This window comes from Ovis aries, chromosome 19 (assembly GCF_016772045.2).
Source record: "Ovis aries strain OAR_USU_Benz2616 breed Rambouillet chromosome 19, ARS-UI_Ramb_v3.0, whole genome shotgun sequence".
Classification (NCBI taxonomy): domain Eukaryota; kingdom Metazoa; phylum Chordata; class Mammalia; order Artiodactyla; family Bovidae; genus Ovis; species Ovis aries.
Genome location: NC_056072.1, coordinates 57,222,148 through 57,242,704, shown reverse-complemented (window position 1 = coordinate 57,242,704; position 20,557 = coordinate 57,222,148). Strand labels below are relative to the sequence as shown.

General features: G+C 42.6%; 1 protein-coding gene across 16 annotated transcripts in view; it reads left to right on the top strand.

The window, feature by feature from the left end:
* NR2C2 (nuclear receptor subfamily 2 group C member 2) overlaps positions 1 to 20,557 on the top strand; it is a 115,920-nt gene that overhangs the window by 64,082 nt on the left and 31,281 nt on the right. For all 16 annotated transcript variants that reach the window (XR_003585991.3, XR_006057116.1, XM_027957808.2 and 13 more), the window contains one exon: positions 10,453 to 10,563. Coding sequence is in view for 14 of the 16 variants with exons in the window: in XM_042236428.1 (XP_042092362.1) it covers positions 10,453 to 10,563 (111 nt within the window). In the remaining 2 variants the exon portion in view is untranslated. The remainder of the gene's footprint in view (positions 1 to 10,452; positions 10,564 to 20,557) is intronic.

Sequence of the window (20,557 nt, the reverse complement as noted above, 5' to 3'; positions counted from 1 at the left end):
ATATAGCAATAGTATTTACAATAATTGAGGGTTTTTAAAGTGTATTTTTAGAAAACAAAAGGTGCAGTTGTAAACCGTTGCTGCAGTGGCACCTGTGTTTTACAGTTGCCGTGTGATTGCATTTGTTGGCATTCTTGTTTCTCCGTGCCCTAGTGTCTTTTCGTTTCTTCTCACAGGGCAAGGCTAGTCACCACAAATTCCCTTAGCTTTTGTTTATCTGGGAATGTCTTGGTTTCTCTCACGTTTAAAAATACTTGTTTATTTTCCTGTGTATTTCAGTTGAAGTATGTGTGTGTGTGAGTGCCCAGTCACTCAGTCGTGTTCCATTCTTTGTGACCCCTTGGACTGTAGCCCACCAGGCTCCTCTGTCCATGGAATTTTCCAGGAAGGAATACCGGTGTGGATTGCACGTTCCTTCTTCAGATCTTCCAGAGGCAGTGATTGGACCTGAGTCTCCTGTGGCGCCTGCGTTGGCAGGCGGATCCTTCACTACTAGCGCCACCTAGTTGATCTACAATGTGGCATTAATTGCTGCTGTAGAGCAGAGTGATTCAGTTATGAATATGGTTTATTATAGGGTATTGAATATAGTTCCCTGTGCTATACAGTAGGACCCTGTTTATTTTTTGTGTATTTTATGTGTGTATAATAAAAGGTTTTTACATATTAGATAACAGGGGGTTTTATGCATAAGTTAACTTAAATTTTATGCTCATTAGAATAGCCTGTTCGTGGCCTATCGAATATGCATTGTATATCTGCTTTAATTATTAAAAAGAAAAGGGCACATTGACCAGAAGAATGTCCATGTTAAAAATAAAGATTAAATTCCTGTCTTTCTGGATTGCCATTGCTGGTTCTCCTTTGATGATAAGACTCTCTTGCAAGGTGCCAAGGCTATGCCGACTTGCTGATCTCTGATCCACGTGAGGTTTTGTTTGTTTTTGTTTTTAAACCTTGAAGGAATAGAATGTTCTTTGTTTTGACGAGATGCAAAACTCTGCTTGGCAGCCATGCTTCTCCAGAGGAGCTGGTCAGAGTAATCTGGGAAGCTGACCTCTGGGCTAGTCTTCAGTTTGACTCACAGAAAACTCTTCTTATTATAGAGCATTTATTGGTTATTTTTACTGACATTTGTATTTGTTAATCCCAGAGTCCTAACTTATGCCCTTCCCCTTCGGTAACTGTAGTCTGTTTTCTGTGTCTCTGATTTTGTTTCTGTTTGGTAAATAAGTCCATTGGTATAGTTTTTAAAAGACTCAACATATAAGTGAGATCATGTGCTATTTGTCTTTTCTCTTTCTCAGTTCACTTAATATGATAACCTCCGGGTCCGTCCATGTTGCTGCAAACGGCATTATTTCATTCTTCTTTTTCCCCATTCTTTTTTATGGCTGAATTGCATGCTGTTGTATGTATACACACCGCATCTTTGCCCGCTCGTCTGGCGATGGGCGTTTAGGCTGCTGCCATGTCTTGGCTATTGTAAGTAGTGCTGCCATGAACATTGGGGTGCATGTTCTCTTTTCCAGTTAGGATTGTCACCAGATTTATGCCCAGGAGTGGAACTGCTAGATCATACGGCAGCTTTTTTTTTTGAAGGAACTCCCATACCATTCTCCGGGCTTCCCAGGCGGCGCCGGTGGTGAAAAACCCACCTGCCAGTGCAAGAGATGCAAGAGACGTAGGTTCGATCCCTGGGTCGGGAAGATCCCCTGGAGGAGGGTGTGGCAGTCCACCCCAGTACGCTTGCCTGGAGAACCCCATGGACAGAGGAGCCTGGCGGGCTACAGTCCATAGGGTCCCACGAGTCAGACAGGGCTGACGCGACGAGCCGCACACACACACTGTTCTCCAGAGCGGCTGTACCGGTTTCCATTCCCACCAGCAGTGTAGGAGGCTTTCCTTTTCTCCAAACCCTCTCCAGCATTTTCTGTTTGTAGACTTTTGACTATGGCCATTCTGACTGGTGTGAGGTTATACCTCATTGTTGTTTTGATTTGCATTTCTCTGATAATTAGTGATGTTGAGCACCTTTCCATGTGTCTTATTTGCCAACTTGTGTGTCGTCTTTGGAGAAATATCTAGGTCTTATTTTTTGATTGGGTTGTTTGCTTTCTTTGTTACTGAGTTGTATGAGCTGTTTGTATATTTTGGAAATTAAGCCCTTGCTGGTTACGTTATTTGCAGGCATTTTCTCCCAGTCCACATGTTGTCTTTTCATTTTGTTTATGGTATACTTTGCTGTGCAAAAGCTTGTAAGTTTTATTTCTATTGTCTTGGGAGACTGAACTAAGAAAGCTGTGCTGTGGTTTATGTCAGAGAATGTTTTGCCTATGTTCTCTTCTACGAGTTTTATTGTGCTGTGTCTTATATATGTCTCAGCCATTTTGAGTTTATTTTTGTGTAGGGTATGAGGGAGTGTTCTAACTCCTTGATTTATACGCGGCTGTCCAGCCGCTTGCTGAAGAGACTGGCTTGTCTTCGTTGTGTATCCTTGACCCCTTTGTCTGAGATTAATTGACTGTAGATCTGTGGGATTATTTTTGGGTTCTCTGATTCTGTGCCAGTACTACCTGACTTTGATTCCTGTAGCTTTGTAGTAATGTCTGACGTCTGGGAGGGTTATGCTTCCAGCTTTGTTCTTTTTTCTCAGGATTGCTTTGGAAATTCTGGATCTGTTATAATTCCATGAAAATTTTGGAATTATTCTAGTTCCATGTAAAACGTCATGGGTAATTTAGTGGAGAATCCCGTTAAATCTGTAGATTGCTTTGGGTAGTGTGGCCATTTTAACAATATTCTTCTAATCCAAGAGTATGGTGTCTTTCCATTTTTTTGTATGCATATTCCTTTATCAGTGTTTTAAAAGTTGTCTTTCGCCTCCTTGATTGAGTTTATTCCTGTTCATTTTATTTTTTAATGTGGGTTTAAAGGAATCTTTAAGAAGAGTTTTTCCCTTTCTGCTGTTTCATTGTTAGTGTAAAGAAGTGCAACTGACTTATGTGTGTTAATCTTGTATCCTGCCACCTTGCTGAATTCATTGATCACTTCTAGTAGTTTTTATGTGGAGTCTTTTTATACCTAGTATCAGATTTTTATACCTAGTATCAGATTGCATGGCACCTAGTCTAAGACTCACAGCTCATTAAAAAGGCCATGATGCCTTTATACCCAGTAGTCCCTAATCCGTATATACTTCTGAAAGAAAGACCCCCAGACAGCAGCTGGTTCTCACTCTCAGATTTAAAGGAGGCTTACTCTCTCATCGCATTGGCACCAGAGTCACAATACTTGTTGCATTGAAGTAGAAATCCTCATCAGTACCCCCTCAGTAGTTGGCCTACCCCGAGGCTTTAGAGATAGCCCTCATCTTTTGGAGCAGGCTCTAGCCCAGGATCTACAAGACCTAACTCTTGAAGGGGGGACGTTCATTCACTATATTGATGATCTCTTGATCTGCTCCCCCACTGAGTCCCACACCATTATATATACCACTCAGGTCCTAAATTCCCTGGCTTATTGAGGTTACAGTGTGTCCAAATCTAAGGCCCAGTTGGTACAACAAGTGTCCTATTTGGGGATTATTTTTACCCCTGGTAGGTGCAGCCTTCTGGTAGATTATACACAGGCGATACCCCATCTACAGATTCCCACTACCCATAAATAACTACAAGCATTTCTGGGTCTAACCAGGTATTACAGAGTCTGGATCCCTAACTGTGGTCTCATTGCATAGCCCCTTATGTCAAGCATTAAAAGGTAAGGAAGATCAGGTACCCCTCAAATGAGGACAAGTCCAGCAGGAGCCGTGGCCATTTCAAGGAGCCTCCTCCACAGCACTCCCACTTTGGGTCTACCTAACCCTTCCTAACTGTTCTGACTCTGCACCCAGGAAACAGGGAGTGCGGCCTTGGGAATCCTAACCCAAAGACTGGGAGAAACCACACAGCCAAAGCCTCTCTCTCTACACAGCTGGAGTCCACTGCTGAAGGCTGGCCTTCCTGTCTTAGGGTGCTAGGAGCACTGTCCCTCCTAGCTGAGGGAACACGGAAATTTACTCTGGGAGCCCCATTCAGGTTCTGATTGCTCACCAGGTACCAGACCTACTAAATGATCAAGAATTTTCAGATAGCAAATTCTTTTATTTGAAAGCCCACGGATATGTTTGAGTATTTGCAAGACTCTAACCCCAGCAACTTTACTGCCCATACCAGGAAAAGATGACCCTACTCAAACTTGCTCCGAGATCCAGATAGTTTCTCCCAGTGTCCACCCAGACTTCTCAGACCAACCCTTGGCCAATACTGATTAAATCTGATTTACTGGTGGAAGCAGTTACATTACAGAAGGAAAAGGCAAGGCTGATAAGCTGTCGTGTCCCTTTATGGGAATGCTGAAGCCCGAATTCTAGCCCAAGTGACGTAGGGCTGCCCAGGTGGCTCCAGTGGTAAAGGACCCGCCCGCTGGTGCAGGAGCCATAGAGACTCCGGCTTGACCCGTGGGTGGGGAGACAACCTGGAGGGCGTGGCAGCCCGCTGCAGTGCTCTCGCCTGGAGAATCCCTCGGACGGAGGCGCCCACAGGCTGCTGCCCATAGGGTCACAGAGAGTGAGTGGGACACGGCCGAGTGACCGAGCATGCGTGTGGGCATGTTGGGTGCGTGTGTTAATGAGTGTAATATACCTTCTTATATTGATCCTTTCTTTAAATCATTATGCAGTTTCCTTCTTTATCTTTGTTTTCAGCTTTTGTTTTAAAATCTGTTTTGTCTGATACGAGTATTGTTACCCCTGCTTTCTTATTTCTGTTTGCATGAAATTAGATTTTCCATCCCCTTACTTTCAACCCGTATGTGTTCTTTGCTTTAAAATGGATCATTTGTAGGCAGTATATTGTAGCCTCTTGTTTTACTATCTAATCTGCCACTGTATGTCTTTTGATTGGAACATTCAGTCCATTGACATATAATGTAATTATTGATAAATATATATGTATTGCCATTGTAAACCTTGTTTTCCAGTTGATGTTACATTTCTTCTTTTCCTTTTGCAGTTTGATGGTTTTCTGTTATGCCTGTGTTTTCTTCTTTTTGGTTTTTGTGAATATATTGTATGTTTTTGATTTGTGTGTGTGTGTTAGTCACTCAGTTGTGTCTGACTGTTTGCGACCCCATGGACTGCAGCCCACCCGGCACCTTTGTCCATGGGATTTTCCAGGCAAGAATACTGGAGTGGGTTGCCATCTCCTTCTCCAGGGGATCTTCCAACCCAGGGTTCGAACCTGGATCTCCTGAATTGAAGGCAGATTCTTTACCATCTGAGCCGCCAGGGAAGCCCCCATTTACTTTAGATGGGTATTCATATATATATTCCAAACACATTCTAAAAAACAAACAAACAAAACCTATTTTCTTACCTCCCACGCATTTTATGGTTTTGATGTCTTTTATATCTTTTTGTTTATCCTTTTCTTGTTTGTTGCAGCTATTATCACTTTCACACAATTGTTTTAAAAATTCTTAATCGGTGTACTGGTTTATTTAAGTGATCTACTTTCTAGTTGTGTTTTTCTCTTTCCTATAGGTTCTTCCTTCTTTCCAATTTATTTATTTTAACGTTTTTAAAATAGTTTATTTTAGCTGCACTGGATCTTCATGTTCATGCACAAGCTTTCTCTACTCATGGTGAACTGGGGCTCCTCTGCATTATAATGTGCGGGCTTCTCTTTGTGGTGGCTTCTCTAGGTGCAGAGCACAGGCTCTCGGCCTGCAGACTCAGGAGTTACAGCATGCAGACTCAGGAGTTACAGCACACACACTCAGCAGTTAGAGCACAGAGACTCAGGTGTTACAGCACAGAGATTCAGGAGACAGAGCTCACAGACTCAGGAGTTACAGTACACACACTCAGGACTTACAGCACACACACTCAGGAGTCAGAGCACACAGACTCGGGAGTTAGAGCACAGAGACTCAGGAGTCAGAACTCACAGACTCAGGAGTCAGAACTCACTCAGGAGTTAAAGCACACAGACTCAGGAGTCAGAGCACACACTCTCAGAAGTCAGAGCACGCACACTCAGCAGTCAGAGCACGCACACTCAGGAGTCAGAGCATGCAGACTCAGGAGTTGCCGCTCGCAGGCTCTAGAGAGCTGGCTCAGTAGTTCTGGCGCTCGGGCTTAGTTGCTTCGTGGCATGTGGAGTCTTCCCAGAATGTTGATTGAACCTGGGTTCCTCCTTTGACAGGCAGATTCTTACCTACTGTACCACCAGGGATGGCCCCTTCTTTACTATTTAGAGAAGACCTTCCGGTATTTTTTTTAACAGTAAAAGTTTAGTCTTCCTATATTATTTTAGTTTTTGCTTGTCTGAGAAATTCTTTCTCTCTCCTTCTCTGCTAAAGATAATCTTGCTGGGTACAATATCTTAGGTCGCAGGTTTTTCCCTTTAAGGATTTTGAATTTATCTTTGTCACTTCCTTCTGGCCTGCAGTATTTCTGTAGAGAAATCCGAGGATAGCCTTATGGGGACTTTTACCTCCCCCCACCCTTTTTTTTTGCTGCCTTTAGAATCCTCTTTAACTTTAGCCATTTTAATTATAATCTCCCTCGCCTTTGAAGGACTGTTTTGCTGGGTATAGGATCTTGAATTGACATATTTCTTTTCTTTGAGCACTTTGACTGTATTGGCCAACTGTCTTCTGGCCTCCAAAGTTTCTAAAGAGAAATTTGCAAATAACCTAATTGTGGATTTTTTGTATGTGACAATTTGCTTCTCTTTTAAATGCTTTCAATATTTTCTCTTCTTGTCTTTTGAAACTTTGATTATAATGTATCTTGATTCAGGTCTCTGTGAGTTCCTCATATGGTGAACTTGGATGTTTATGTTCATGTCTTTGATCAAGTTTGGGCACCTTTCCAGCCATTATTTCTTCGCATGCTCTCTGCCCACACCCCTCTCTCTCAGACTCCCACAGTGCTGCTGGCCTCACTGCTGGTATCCTGCAGGCCTCTTTGGTGCTGGTCACTTCTCTCCAATCTTTTTTCTTTCTATTCCTCAGATTCACTAAATCCCATCAAGGTTACTGATTTTTCTGCTTACTTGAATCTTCCTTTGAATCCCTTTAGTGAATTTTTCATTTCAGTTTCTGAACTTTTTTAGCTCCAATTTTTTTTGCTTTCTTTCTAGATTTTCTGTCGCTTATTGGTATTTTGATTTTGTTCATATATCATCCTCTGACTTTTCCACATCTTCCTTTAGTTCAGTCCTTATCGAGTGCATTTGACGTGAGATCTTTTTCAGATGTAATTTTTGTTAATTTTTTTTTCCTTTGCCTGGACCATACTTTTATTTCTTTGTATGCCTTGTGATTTTGTTGTTGAAAACTGGACATTTGAATCTAATAATGTGGTAACTCTAGAAATCAGATTCTCTCTCTTGCCAGATATTTGCTGGTTTTTGTTAATTTGTTTTTATTGTAAGCACTTTCTGTAAGCAACATCCTGATATGTAAATTTAAGGTCTTTTCTAAACCTGTGTCTTTCCCTAAGCATGTGTAGTTACTTTCTAATTTTTCCTGTATATGCAGCTAGTTTGAAAGTCTTTGTCTTTAATGTCTAATTCCCAAAAGAGGAAGAAAGAGGAAAGTGGGTGGTGGGAGAACAGACCGGTCTTTTAAGTCCCCTGGAATCACTTTAGCAGAGATGGGCATTGGCAACAGCAGGAGGTGGTGCAGAGACCATGGATGCTGCCTCCTCGCCTGCACCTCTGGGATCAGAAGCAGTCAGCGATTGGTGCACGGGTCCCCAGTTGTGGAAGACAAGGGCCCTTTCTGCCACCCTGGCTCCCACGGGCTGTGTGCAGGCTGCTTTGGAGCGTGTGCACGGTTGCCTCGTCTTGAGTAGGGGTGGGGACAGGTAGCTGCGCTGCTGTGCTAGGAGCTGGAGTTGACTAAAGGTAACCGCACTGTGTCGTCCAAGTCTTCCCCTGGAAATTGCAAGCCTCATTGGACTCTGGAGTTCAGTAGTCCCATCAGACAGTTTCTGATGTCTGTCTGTGATCTAGGTAGAGAGACAGATTCCCGGTGCTTCCTACTCCACCGTTTCCCCAGGATTCTCTCTCTTGAATTAATTGTTTTTATATAATAGGAGTGAGGTGTCTAATTTCATCCTTCCATGTTGTGTCTGATTTTTCCATCACCATTTGTTGAAAATGCTCTTCTTTCCCCATGGAGTTACCATGGCACTTTAATCAGAACTCATCTGACCACTGATGGAAAAGTTAGTCTCTACGCTCTTTGTTCTGCTTTGTTGCTCTACTAGTCTGTGTTTATGCCATGGCCATGCGGTTCTGATTACCACTGCTTCTCACTGGGGCTTCCCAGGTGGCAGAGAACTGGCCTGTCAGTGCAGGAGACACGAGAGACACGTGAGTTTTGAAACCAGGAAGTTGAGTCCTCCAACTTTGCTTTCTCTCAAGATTGTTTTGGCTATTCTGGTTCCCTTGCATTTTCATGAATTTTAGGATGAATTTATCAGTTTATGCAATACAGGCAGCTAGAATTTGAATCGGAGAAGGCGATGGCACCCCACTCCAGTACTCTTGCCTGGAAAATCCCATGGACGGAGGAAACTGGTAGGCTGCAGTCCATGGGGTCGTGAAGAGTCGGACACAACTGAGCGACTTCACTTTTACTTTTCACTTTCATGCATTGGAGAAGGAAATGGCAACCCACTCCAGTGTTCTTGCCTGGAGAATCCCAGGGACGGGGGAGCCTGGTGGGCTGCCGTCTATGGGGTTGCACAGAGTCGGACACGACTGAAGCACCTTAGCAGCAGCAGCAGAATTTGAATAGCAACTATATTGAATCTGTTGACCGGTTTGGGTAGTATTGACATCTTAACAGTATTAAGTCTTCTGATCCATGAACACAGATGTCTTTATGTTTATTTACATCTTAATTTCTTTCAACAATGTTTTGTAGTTTTCAGTATACAAATGCTGTATTTTGTTTGTTAAACTTATTCCTAAGTATTTTCTTGTGTTTGATGTTATGGTTAGTAGGATTGTTTCTTTAGTTTTCTGAGTGCTCTTTGCTAACGTATAGAAAAATAACTGATTCTCATGTTGATTTTGTATTCTGCGACCTTGAAACTCATTTATTAGACCTAGTAGTTTTTCTGTGGATTCTTCTGGATTTTCTGTATAAAGGATCGTATTATCTGCTAATAGAGATCGTTTTCCTTCTTTCCAGACCTTGCTGCTTTTATTTCTTTTTCTTTTCTAATTGCCTTGTCTAGAAGTTGCAGTATGATGTCAAGTGGACATGGGGAAAGTGGACTTCTTTGTCTTGTTCCTGATCATTGGGAAAAGGGCTTCAGTCTTATATCATTAAGTATTATGTTAGCTATATAAAAAGAGGTTGACATATCAGTACTTCTTAGTTTGCTGAGTGGGTTTTTTTTTGTTTGTTTTTTTTTTGTTGTTTTTTTTAATCATGAAAGACTGTTGAATTTTGTCAAATGCTTTTTCTGTCCATTGAGATGATCATTTGACTTTTGTCCCCTTCTAAGGTATATTGTTTGATTCATATATAGAAGCAACCGTGTATTCCTGGGATAAATCCCACTTAGTCATAGTGTATGGTTTTTTATATGCTTCTGGATTCATTGTGTTTGGATTTTGTTTCAGATTATTGCATCTTTATTCATAAGGAACATTGGTCTGGGTCTGTAGTTCTCCTGTGATCATCTGTCTGGTTTTGGTATTAGGTAGTATTGGCCTCATAGAATGAATCGAGAAGTATTTTCTTCTTTTTTTTTTTTTAAGTTTGAAAAATATTGGTTCGTAACATACTTTTATTTAAAGATAAATAATACCTGATCACTTCAGGTGTCCAAGTGACCGTTCGGAACCTTGAACCTTTACTTTGATGGGTATTGACCTTGTGTTATTGATGAACTTTTCTTCAAGTTTCATCCCAGTGGGGGTGGGAGGTTGCCAGACTCTTTGACAAGTACTAGTAATCCTGGTGGTTTACAGTGTAATTCTGGTTGTGTTTGCCATCCTCAGCAGAATTGTGAGAGCCTTTCTTCTGAACACTGTCTGTCACTTCACAGGAGTGCTTAATAGCTGGCTTTGGAGACAGTGGGGGGAAAAAGTTGAAAGATGATTTCTAAGAAGTTATTTTGGTAGCTTTATATGTAATTGATGCTGCACAGAGCAGACCTGAACACCCCTTTCATTTTTTCTCACATTTTCAACATTAGAAACAGCTATTTCAGCTGTTTTCAGGACCATTCTGTAGAAGTGTCTCACTGATTGCTTTCTCATCCTAAGCTACGCATTTTGTCAGTCGGAGCCATAAGTGAAAGCAAGAGGCATGGTCCTCAGACCCCCACTGGGCACCTTTCTGAGCCCCCTTGTGATCCAGCCCGCTTCTCGCCCACAGGTACCACGTACACAGACTTCTCGGCCGGAATCTCCAGGGATGACCAGCCCCTCCCCGCGCATCCAGATAATCTCCACTGATTCTGCGGTAGCCTCACCTCAGCGCATTCAGGTACCGCACCAGTCCCCCTGGGGTCCAGCCACCTACCCTCCCTGAAACTGTTCCAAAAACAAAGCTGCCTGAGGGTCTCAGTAAGGAGCTGTGCTTCTCAGGCATCCAATATAGTGCAGTCTCAGTTACTTTTTAAAATGTGAAGGAAGAGAGAGTTTACATTTGCTAAGCTAATTTCCTTTTAATCTAAAAGTCTAAAGTGTCACTTCAAACTATTGGAATGAAGTACTGTTTTGTAACCTTTGTACTTCAGAGTTGAGAGGCAGTATGTCCTAGTATGCTAGCAGCTAAGAGTGTGGACCCCGCTGGAAGTCAGATCCCAGTGTTCCACTTTATAGCTTTTCTAACATCTCAGTTTTTTCATTTAGAAAATGTCCATAATAGTAGTGTTTACCTCATAAGGTTATTAGGAAGAATCAGTGGATATTGCTTGTGAGATGCTTATAGCGGTGCTTGGCACATGATAATGTTCAGTGTGTACTCGTTATCTATAATAGCTATTAGTAGTCACAGAATCGTTCCTGTTAACTATTTCATATTCACTTATGGGAAGGCTAGTCTTCCCCAGGGCTCTGAGCCTGCCTCTGACCAGCAAGCAGGAAGAAGGGTAAAGTGCTGATGACACAGATTAGATTCATAGTTACCTCAGAAGGCTGAATCAGAAGACCGAACCAAAGCGCATGGGCAGAAATGAATGGCAGGAAAAGCACTATATGTAACAGAAGTCTGAGAAAATACCAGGCAGACACGTATTCGAGTGGATTAGTTAAGGATTGCTTTCGTTTTAAGCTAAGTAAAAGTGAGCAGTATGCTGTAATAGAGGATGGTTTCTATAGTGTTTCCCCATTCTTAAAAGTGATGTTATGGATTGTTAAAAACTAAGCATAAAAGAGTTGTATTAAGGAAAGTGAAATGAGTTGTTAAAAATTATATTTCCATCATGCCTATTTCACATAATAGTTAATCATAAATACAGAAGTTCATATACTTGTAATTTTTTTCACTTCACACCAAGTAGGACACATATATCTGAGTGTTTGGAAATTCAGAAGTAATTGGTCCGACGTTAATGAGGTTTTACTATTCTTCAGAATTAGAAACTTTATGTAGTTAAGTTATGTTTTCTTTCACTTTGTTCTTATTTGCTGATTGTGACTTGAAAATGAGTCCTTTATAGTTTAATGTAATAGATTATTAGGATCCTGCCTACATAACTCTCCCAGGTCTGGAAAAGGGGCTAACTTGGTATATTTAACTGTGGCTGTTACGTTGTGGTTTCACAGCCATCCAAGGGCAGGTGAGAGCATAGGACACTCCCCTAGAAGACTCCAGCTAGTCTTGGAGCTAGTGTATATTTCAAGAGAGCATGTACAGCCCCCTGTATTGGTGTAAGAAGAATCCTTGTTTTCTTAAGGGCTGTTTGGGCATCCCAGTTCATCCAGTGGGGGATTCCCATGCCCTAGTGCTTGGCCCATGGTTCCACCATGCCCTGGCTAGAATGCACTTAGATTTTTGAGCCAGAAGTCTTGTAGAATGGATCTGTGGTGGTGTGCTTTCAGTTTCTCTAGGGAAAATAACCCCTTAACATGAGTTTGATGTGCAGTAAGTATAGCTGAAAATCTTTTCATTGTGAACTGTCAATAAAACTGAATATACTTTGCTTCAACTGAAGTGTGTTTGAAGGTTTGGTATTTAAAGAAGAGTTATGGTCATAACCAGCTTAAGTTGGTTTCTAGTTCTTGATGTTGGTGCCGGTGTCTTCTATCAAGTTTTCCTTTCTAGTCCTGACTTCAGTGTTGGATCTCCAAACCATTGTGGGAAGAGAGTTCCTTTCCTGATGTTTTAATGAGCAATCAGTGCTCTGATCTAGATAGTAGGTCTGTGATAAGTTTGTGAGGGAAAGATTATTCAGTAAGGATGGCAAGCTGTGCAACATTTAGAAACTTTTGGCTCTGAACGAAACAGAGTTTAGGATTAAATCTTGTTTCTACTCCATTGTGTGACCCTGGGGAAAGTTTCTATAACATCTGTAACTATTAAGTGACAATAGTAATAATACCTATTTTATGGCATTGTAAAAAGATTAAGAGATAATGCCTATAAACCTATAGGAAGTAGAGATCAATAGATGTTAGCATCTGTGTCACGATTTTTTAATGTTTTATTTTCATACAAGTTCAGACATAAGGACAGTAATGCATAGGAATCTTGTATTCCCTTTATACAGATCCACCAGGTTTTGCTGTGACATTCTGAATGTATGCATGATGTATTTTTTTCTGAATCATTTGAGAATAAAAATAGAAACATCACGCTGCTTTGCCCTGGATACCTCCGTTGCATTTTCTATGGAGAATGACATTCTCCTACATAATTATACTACAGTGATCAAAATCAGGAAATTTAATATTGAAATAAGCCATTATCTAATCCGTAGTCCAAATTCTAAAATTCATCAGTTTTTCCCAACCAAGTCCTCTGTAGTTGTTTTTTCCCCCATCCTAGGATTTCTTTTTACTGTTTTTAATAATGACAGCAGAAATTAAGGTACCAGTCAGCACACGACCAACAACACATCTGGCTGTGTGGACCAGCAGCGGGCTGCCCTGACGCTGGGTCTGTGTCACTGCTGCGTGCTGTCCCACTGGCTGCGAAAGGGCTTTGGGACCACGGTGTGGGGAGTGACGCTCCCGGTGTGGGGAGAGGCAGGCGCGTGACTGGGTGGAGAGCGCTGGTGTCTGGGGGACGCAGCAGTGCCGTGCAGAAAGTGGGAGGAAGAGGATGGCGGCAAGAGGGAGCCCCCAGCTTGTCTGAGGGAGGCCTCGCTGGAGCAGTCCAGTCACAGAACCGAGCTTCTCAGGAAATTCCATGAGTGTTCATCATATGCAGTCTCTCTAGGCCAGCGGTTTTCAAGCTCTGTTCTTTATTACTTCCAAGATCATGCACATACTACGTTCAAATGTCATTTTTTAATCCAGCTTTCACCGTGATTCTTTGTTGCTCAGTCACGTCTGCCTCTCTGTGACCCCGTGGACGGCAGCACACCAGGCTCCCCTGCCCTTCACTACCTTCTAGAGGTTGCTCCGTTTCACGTGCATCAAGTCAGTGATGCTGTAGATTAAAAGGAAAACACTTGCACACGTTACGTACAGATTTGATGTGCTGGAGGCCACTGTGCTCACTTGGACACCGCCTTCATTCTCGTCAGGGCAGATCTTGGCTTAAAGCTTCTTTTCCACCTGTGGATTTTAAGGCGTGCCTGAGCTATTCCTCCACACTCTCTGTTTCACATTTATGTTTTCAGTAGAGCATAATTGTACTTACTGTTTGACTGAAGGAAATGTTTAGGCTTATGAAATACATTTATATGATACAGTGCTTTTTTATCTCCTCTTTTTTTTTGGATATTTCACCTGTTACTAGAAAAGACTTGTGCTGTCTGTCTTTTAAAAGTCTGGAATCCTCATTACATTCCCCAGGGGAGTGCAGCTCGGGCTCCTGCGGCTTCCTTCCCTTGGTCTCTTATGTCAGCTCTGCGTTCCTGCGTGTCCTTCCTGCGTGTTCCTGCCAGTGCCTGCTCTCGGTCCTTTCTCCATCCGCAGCCTCTGGTGCTTCCTCTCTTGCTCTGATAGCTCTGGTGGCTCCTCTCAGGTTCTCATAGGAGTTGTGTGGGTTGAATGGGTAATAGGGACACGCTGTAACTGAGTCACACCAGAGAAAGTAAAAGACGAGTCTCCCTCTCTGTATCTCTCCCAAGAACGGCCGCTGTTGCCATGTTGCTTCCTTTTTTCAGAGGCTGGCTCTGCGCCTACACCTGTGAGTATGCATGTAAGCAGAACAGCATACTTTACACGCCTGTCCACATTCTGCCCACACTGCTCTGCACTTCACTTTTTCGGAGTAAAGTGGTACAAATAGAGCCTCCTCTTTTTATTAAGTAGGGTTTTGAGATTTCATTTTATGAATGTTGCGATAAATAACCTTCCACCTGAGAGTATTCCTGTAGGATCAGTTATTCAGAACAGGGTCGCTGGTAGTAAGCATGTCGTGTCATTCTGACAGTAGTTGCCAGACTGCCTTCCAAAGAGGTTCTGCCAGTTTGTACTCCGGCCAGCCTGGTATGAGAGTGCCTGTTTCTTACATACTCAGTGAAATATTTTGAGAGGGTGTGTGTGTGTGTTTTCTGGCCCAGAATGTGGTCTGTCTTAGTGAATGTTTCATGCAGGCTGCGGAAGAATGTATATTCTGCTGTTGCTAGCTGGAGTATTTCATGAGTGTCAGTTATATCAGGGTGATTGATAGTGCCCTAACGTCTTCTGCCCACATAATCTGGCAGAGAAGTGCCAACCCCAGATATGATGGTTGATTGCTTTGTTTCTCTCTGGCAGCTGTGTCCATTTTTGCCTCGTGGGTTTTGTCGCTCTGTTGCCAGGTGCGTGCACATTTAGAGGATTGTTATGTCTTTGCGGGGAATTGAGCCATTTTATCATATGAAGCCCCTCTTTATGCCTGAAATTTTCCTTGTTCTGAAGTCTGCTTTGTCTTTATATTAAAGTAGTTATTCTAGCTGTCTTTTGACTTTTCACTTTTCACCTGTCTGGGTTTAGGGTTTTCTGTAACAGTGTATAGTCGAGTTTTCTTTTTTTAATCCCGATGACGGTCTCTTTTGGATGGTTTATACAGAACACCCACATTTAAAACAGATTGTGCATATATTTGAACTAATGCTTCCGTGTATGTGACTGTTTCTGGTATGATGCCAGGCTTCTTTGTCTGCCTTTTCTAGTTTCGATTGAGCAACTTTTCTCATCCACTTTTACCTCTTTTCTTAGTGTATCACATGTACCTCTTTACAAGTGTTTTTAGTTGTTGCCCTAAAGTTTACAATTTACATTTTAAACTAATCTAAATTTATCGTCAACTGACGGTATCCTGTTTCACCTGTAATGGGAACCTTTTCACAGTATTACCAACCCCTGCCTCCCATCTTTTGTAATATTGCTGTAATTCATTTCACTTACCCACATGCTATAGTCACCCAGTACATTGTTACTTAAACAGGTTTTTTTTTTTTTTTTTTTTAAGATCAATTAAGAATGAGAAAAACAAGATTTACTTTTACCTTCATTAATTCCTTCTCTGGTATTCTCCCATTCTTTATGTAAATGCAAGTTCCTGACCTGTTCAATTTACCTTCTGCCTGAAGAAAACCTTGGGGCATTTCTTACAAGGCATATCTGCTGGTGATGAATTTGTAGTTTTTGTCTGAGAAGAGGGTTTTCCCTGGTGGCTCAGAGGTTAAAGCGTCTGCCTGCAATGCGGGAGACCTGGGTTTGATCCCTAGATTGGAAAGATCCCTGGAGAAGGAAATGGCAACCCACTCCAGTATTCTTGCCTGGAGAATCCATGGACAGAGGAGCCTCGTGGGCTACAGTCCACAGGGTGGCAAAGAGCTGGACACGACTGAGCGACTGGACTGACTGAAATGCAGTTTTTGAGTGCTTCCTGTGCTTGATGGTTTCTGGGCCTCAGGGGCCTGTGGTTCGGTACTGGGTCGCTAATTATGGAAAGTTCTCACCTGTTGTTACTTCCCATATTTCTTCTTCTTCCTCCTTCTGGTGGTCAGTTGGCATGTTTTCTCCTGCAGCTGCCCCTTGGTGCTTGGATATTGAGTCCTGGGTGTTGTGTGTTGCGTTTGTGTTCTGTGTTTGTTTTTTCCATGCTGTTTCCTCTTCACGTTGCAGCTAGGAGAGCTCCTGCGGGCTTGTCTTCAAGCCCACCAGTTCTTTCCTTGGCTGTGTCCAGTGAGCCTGTCAAGGCATACTTCATTTCTGCTACATATGTTTGATTTCTAGCGTTTTGTGTTTTCTGAGAATTTTCATGTCTTTGTAGATTCCTCATTTGTTCTTGCATGTTGTCTATTTTTTTTCTTCAGAGATCCTTAGATACTAATCATGGGTTATTTTAAATTCCTTATCTGGTAATTCTAACATTTGTGTCATATCTGAGTCTGGGTCTGGTGCTTGTATTGTCTTTCCAGATTATATTTTTCTTGTGTTTTGAAATTCTGTGTGTTTTTTGTGTTTTTTTTTTTTTTTTTTTGCTAAACATCAGACAATATTGGCTGTGTTAGATAGCAGGGCCTCAAGTGAATCAGCCTCTGCTATGACGGGCTGCTGTTCTGGCCGGGAGTTGAGCTCTGTGTAATGTTTGCTGCAGCCGTAAGTGGCTGAACCTTCAGATTCCTCTAGATTCCTTTGTTTGTGTGTCCTCTTGACTTTGAGCTGCCCTAGATATTCCCCCTCAGAGAGTTTGTGTCTTGAAGCTAAGCCGTAATCCGCTCTTACAATTCTGTAGCCCAGTTGGTAAGATGTAAGGGAAGGGTTGTTCTTCAGTCGCTCAGTCGTGTCCAACTCTCTGTGACTCCATGGACTGCAGCACACCAGGCTGCCCTGCCCATCACCAATTCCTGGAGCTTGCTCAAACTCATGTCCATCGAGTCTACCACTACTACCAGCCTTCCTTACCGTCCACTCTCACATCCATACATGATTGCTGGAAAAACCGTAGATTGGACTAGACGGACCTTTGTTGGCAAAGTCATATCTCTGCTTTTTAATACACTGTCTAGGTCTGTAATCTTATGATGAATCTCAGTATTTTAGTGGTCCTTTGTCCTTGGGCTGTGAACCTCACAGTTCAGTTCAGTCACTCAGTCCTGTCCGACTCTTTGCGACCCCATGAATCGCAGCACACCAGGCCTCCCTGTCCATCACCAACTCCCAGAGTTCACTCAGACTCACATCCATCGAGTCCGTGATGCCATCCAGCCATCTCATGCTCGGTCGTCCCCTTCTCCTCCTGCCCCCAATCTCTCCCAGCATCAGAGTCTTTTCCAATGAGTCAGCTCTTTGCGTGAGGTGGCCAAAGTACTGGAGTTTCAGCTTCAGCATCACTCCTTCCACAGAAATCCCAGGGTTGATGTCCTTCAGAATGGACTGGTTGGATCTGCTTGCTGTCCAAGGGACTCTCAAGAGTCTTCTCCAACACCACAGTTCAAAAGCATCAATTCTTCGACGCTCAGCCTTCTTCACACTCCAACTCTCACATCCATACATGACTACTGCGAAAACCATAGCCTTGACTAGACGGACCTTAGTCGGCAAAGTAATGTCTCTGCTTTTGAATATACTATCTAGGTTGATCATAACTTTCCTTCCAAGGAGTAAGCGTCTTTTAATTTCATGGCTGCAGTCATCATCTGCAGTGATTTTGGAGCCCCAAAAAATAAAGTCTGACACTGTTTCCACTGTTTCCCCATCTATTTGCCATGAAGTAATGAGACCGAATGCCATGATCTTCGTTTTCTGAATGTTGAGCTTTAAGCCAGCTTTTTCACTCTCCTCTTTCACTTTCATCAAGAGGCTTTCTAGTTCCTCTTCACTTTCTGCCATAAGGGTGGTGTCATCTGCTTATGTGAGGTTATTGCTATTTCTCCCGGCAATCTTGATTCCAGCTTGTGTTTCTTCCAGTCCAGCGTTTCTCACGATGTCCTCTGCATAGAAGTTAAATAAGCAGGGTGACAATATACAGCCTTGACGTACTCCTTTTCCTATTTGGAACCAGTCTGTTTTTCCATGTCCAGTTCTAACTGTTGCTTCCTGACCTGCATACAGATTTCTTAAGAGGCAGGTCAGGTGGTCTGTATTCCCATCTCTCTCAGAATCTTCCACAGTTTATTGTGATCCACACAGTCAAAGGCTTTGGCATAGTCAATAAAGCAGAAATAGATGTTTTTCTGGAACTCTCTTGCTTTTTCCATGATGCAGCGGATGTTGGCAATTTGATCTCTGCCTTTTCTAAAACCAACTTGAACATCAGGAAGTTCACGGTTCACGTATTGCTGAAGCCTGGCTTAGAGAATTGTGAGCATTACTTTACTAGCATGTGAGATGAGTGCAATTGTGTGGTAGTTTGAGCATTCTATGGCATTGCCTTTCTTTGGGATTGGAATGAAAACTGACCTTTTCCAGTCCTGTGGCCACTGCTGAGTTTTCCAAATTTGCTGGCATATTGAGTGCAGCACTTTCACAGCATCATCTTTCAGGATTTGAAATAGCTCAATAGGAATTCCATCACCTCTACTAGCTTTGTTCGTAGTGATGCTTCCTAAGGCCCACTTGACTTCACATTCCAGGATGTCTGGCTCTAGATGAGTGATCACACCATCGTGATTATCCGGGTCGTGAAGATCTCTTTTGTACAGTTCTTCTGTGTATTCTTGCCACCTCTTCTTAATATCTTCTGCTTCTGTTAGGTCCATGCCATATCTGTCCTTTATTGAGCCCATCTTTGCATGAAATGTTCCCGTGGTATCTCTAATTTTCTTGAAGAGATCTCTAGTCTTTCCCGTTCTGTTCTTGTCCTCTATTTCTTTGCACTGATCGCTGAAGAAGGCTTTCTTATCTCTTCCTGCTATTCTTTGGAACTCTGCATTCAGATGCTTATATCTTTCCTTTTCTCCTTTGTTTCTCACCTCTCTTCTTTTCACAGCTATTTGTAAGGCCTCCCCAGACAGCCATTTTGCTTTTTTGCATTTCGTTTCCATGGGGATGGTCTTGATCCCTGTCCCCTGTACAATGTCACAAACCTCATTCCATAGTTCATCAGGCATTCTTATCTATCAGATCTAGGCCCTTAAATCTATTTCTCACTTCCACTGTATAATCATAAGGGATTTGATTTAGGTCATACCTGAATGGTCTAGTGGTTTTCCCTACTTTCTTCAATTTGAGTCTGAATTTGGTAATAAGGAGTTCATGATCTGAGCCACAGTCAGCTCCCGGTCTTGTTTTTGTTGACTGTATAGAGCTTCTCCATCTTTGGCTGCAAAGAATATAATCAAGCTGATTTCGGTGTTGACCATCCGGTGATGTCCATGTGTAGAATCTTCTCTTGTGTCGTTGGAAGAGGGTGTTTGCTATGACCAGTGCATTTTCTTGGCAAAACTCTGTTAGTCTTTGCCCTGCTTCATTCCACATTCCAAGGCCAAATTTGCCTGTTACTCCAGGTGTTTCTTGACTTCCTACTTTTGCGTTCCAGTCCCCTATAATGAAAAGGACATCTTTTTTGGGTGTTAGTTCTAAAAGGTCTTGTAGGTCTTCATAGAACCGTTCAACTTTAGTTTCTTCAGCGTTACTGGTTGGGGCATAGACTTGGATTACTGTGATATTGAATGGTTTGCCTTGGAAACGAACAGAGATCATTCTGTTGTTTTTGAGATTGCATCCAAGTACTGCATTTCAGACTCTTTTGTTGACCATGATGGCTACTCCATTTCTTCTAAGGGATTCCTGCCCACAGTAGTAGATATAAGAGTCATCTGAGTTAAATTCACCCATTCCAGTCCATTTTAGTTCGCTGATTCCTAGAATGTCGACGTTCACTCTTGCCATCTCCTGTTTGACCACTTCCAATTTGCTTTGATTCATGGACCTAACATTCCAGGTTCCTATGGAATGTTGCTCTTTACAGCATCAGACCTTGCTTCTATCACCAATCACATCCATAGCTAGGTATTGTTTTTGCTTTGGCTCCATCCCTTCATTCTTTCTGGAGTTATTTCTCCACTGATCTCCAGTAGCATATTGGGCACCTACTAGTATTTATTTATTTCCCCTGCTGCCACTTAGATAAGAAATCAGGGCCGAGGGACCTGGAGTTGAAGAAATGCCCTTTGTGCACTGGGATAAGGCAAGTCTCTGGTAAAGCCTCTTCTCCTGGGGAACAGGCCTTTGCCACATTGAGTTTTTTGTTTTGTTTTGTTGTTACCAAGAATACTCTTCCCTTCCCCTGCCAGAGTCACCAGAGGCTCATTCTCATTTCTTCACCAGGAGAACCAAGTGGGTTCCTGGAGCTGAAACTCGTGCGCGTGTAGGCCCCTCTGTGACCTCACCCCCGGAGTCTGTCACTCCCATGCTGGTTATATGAGGGC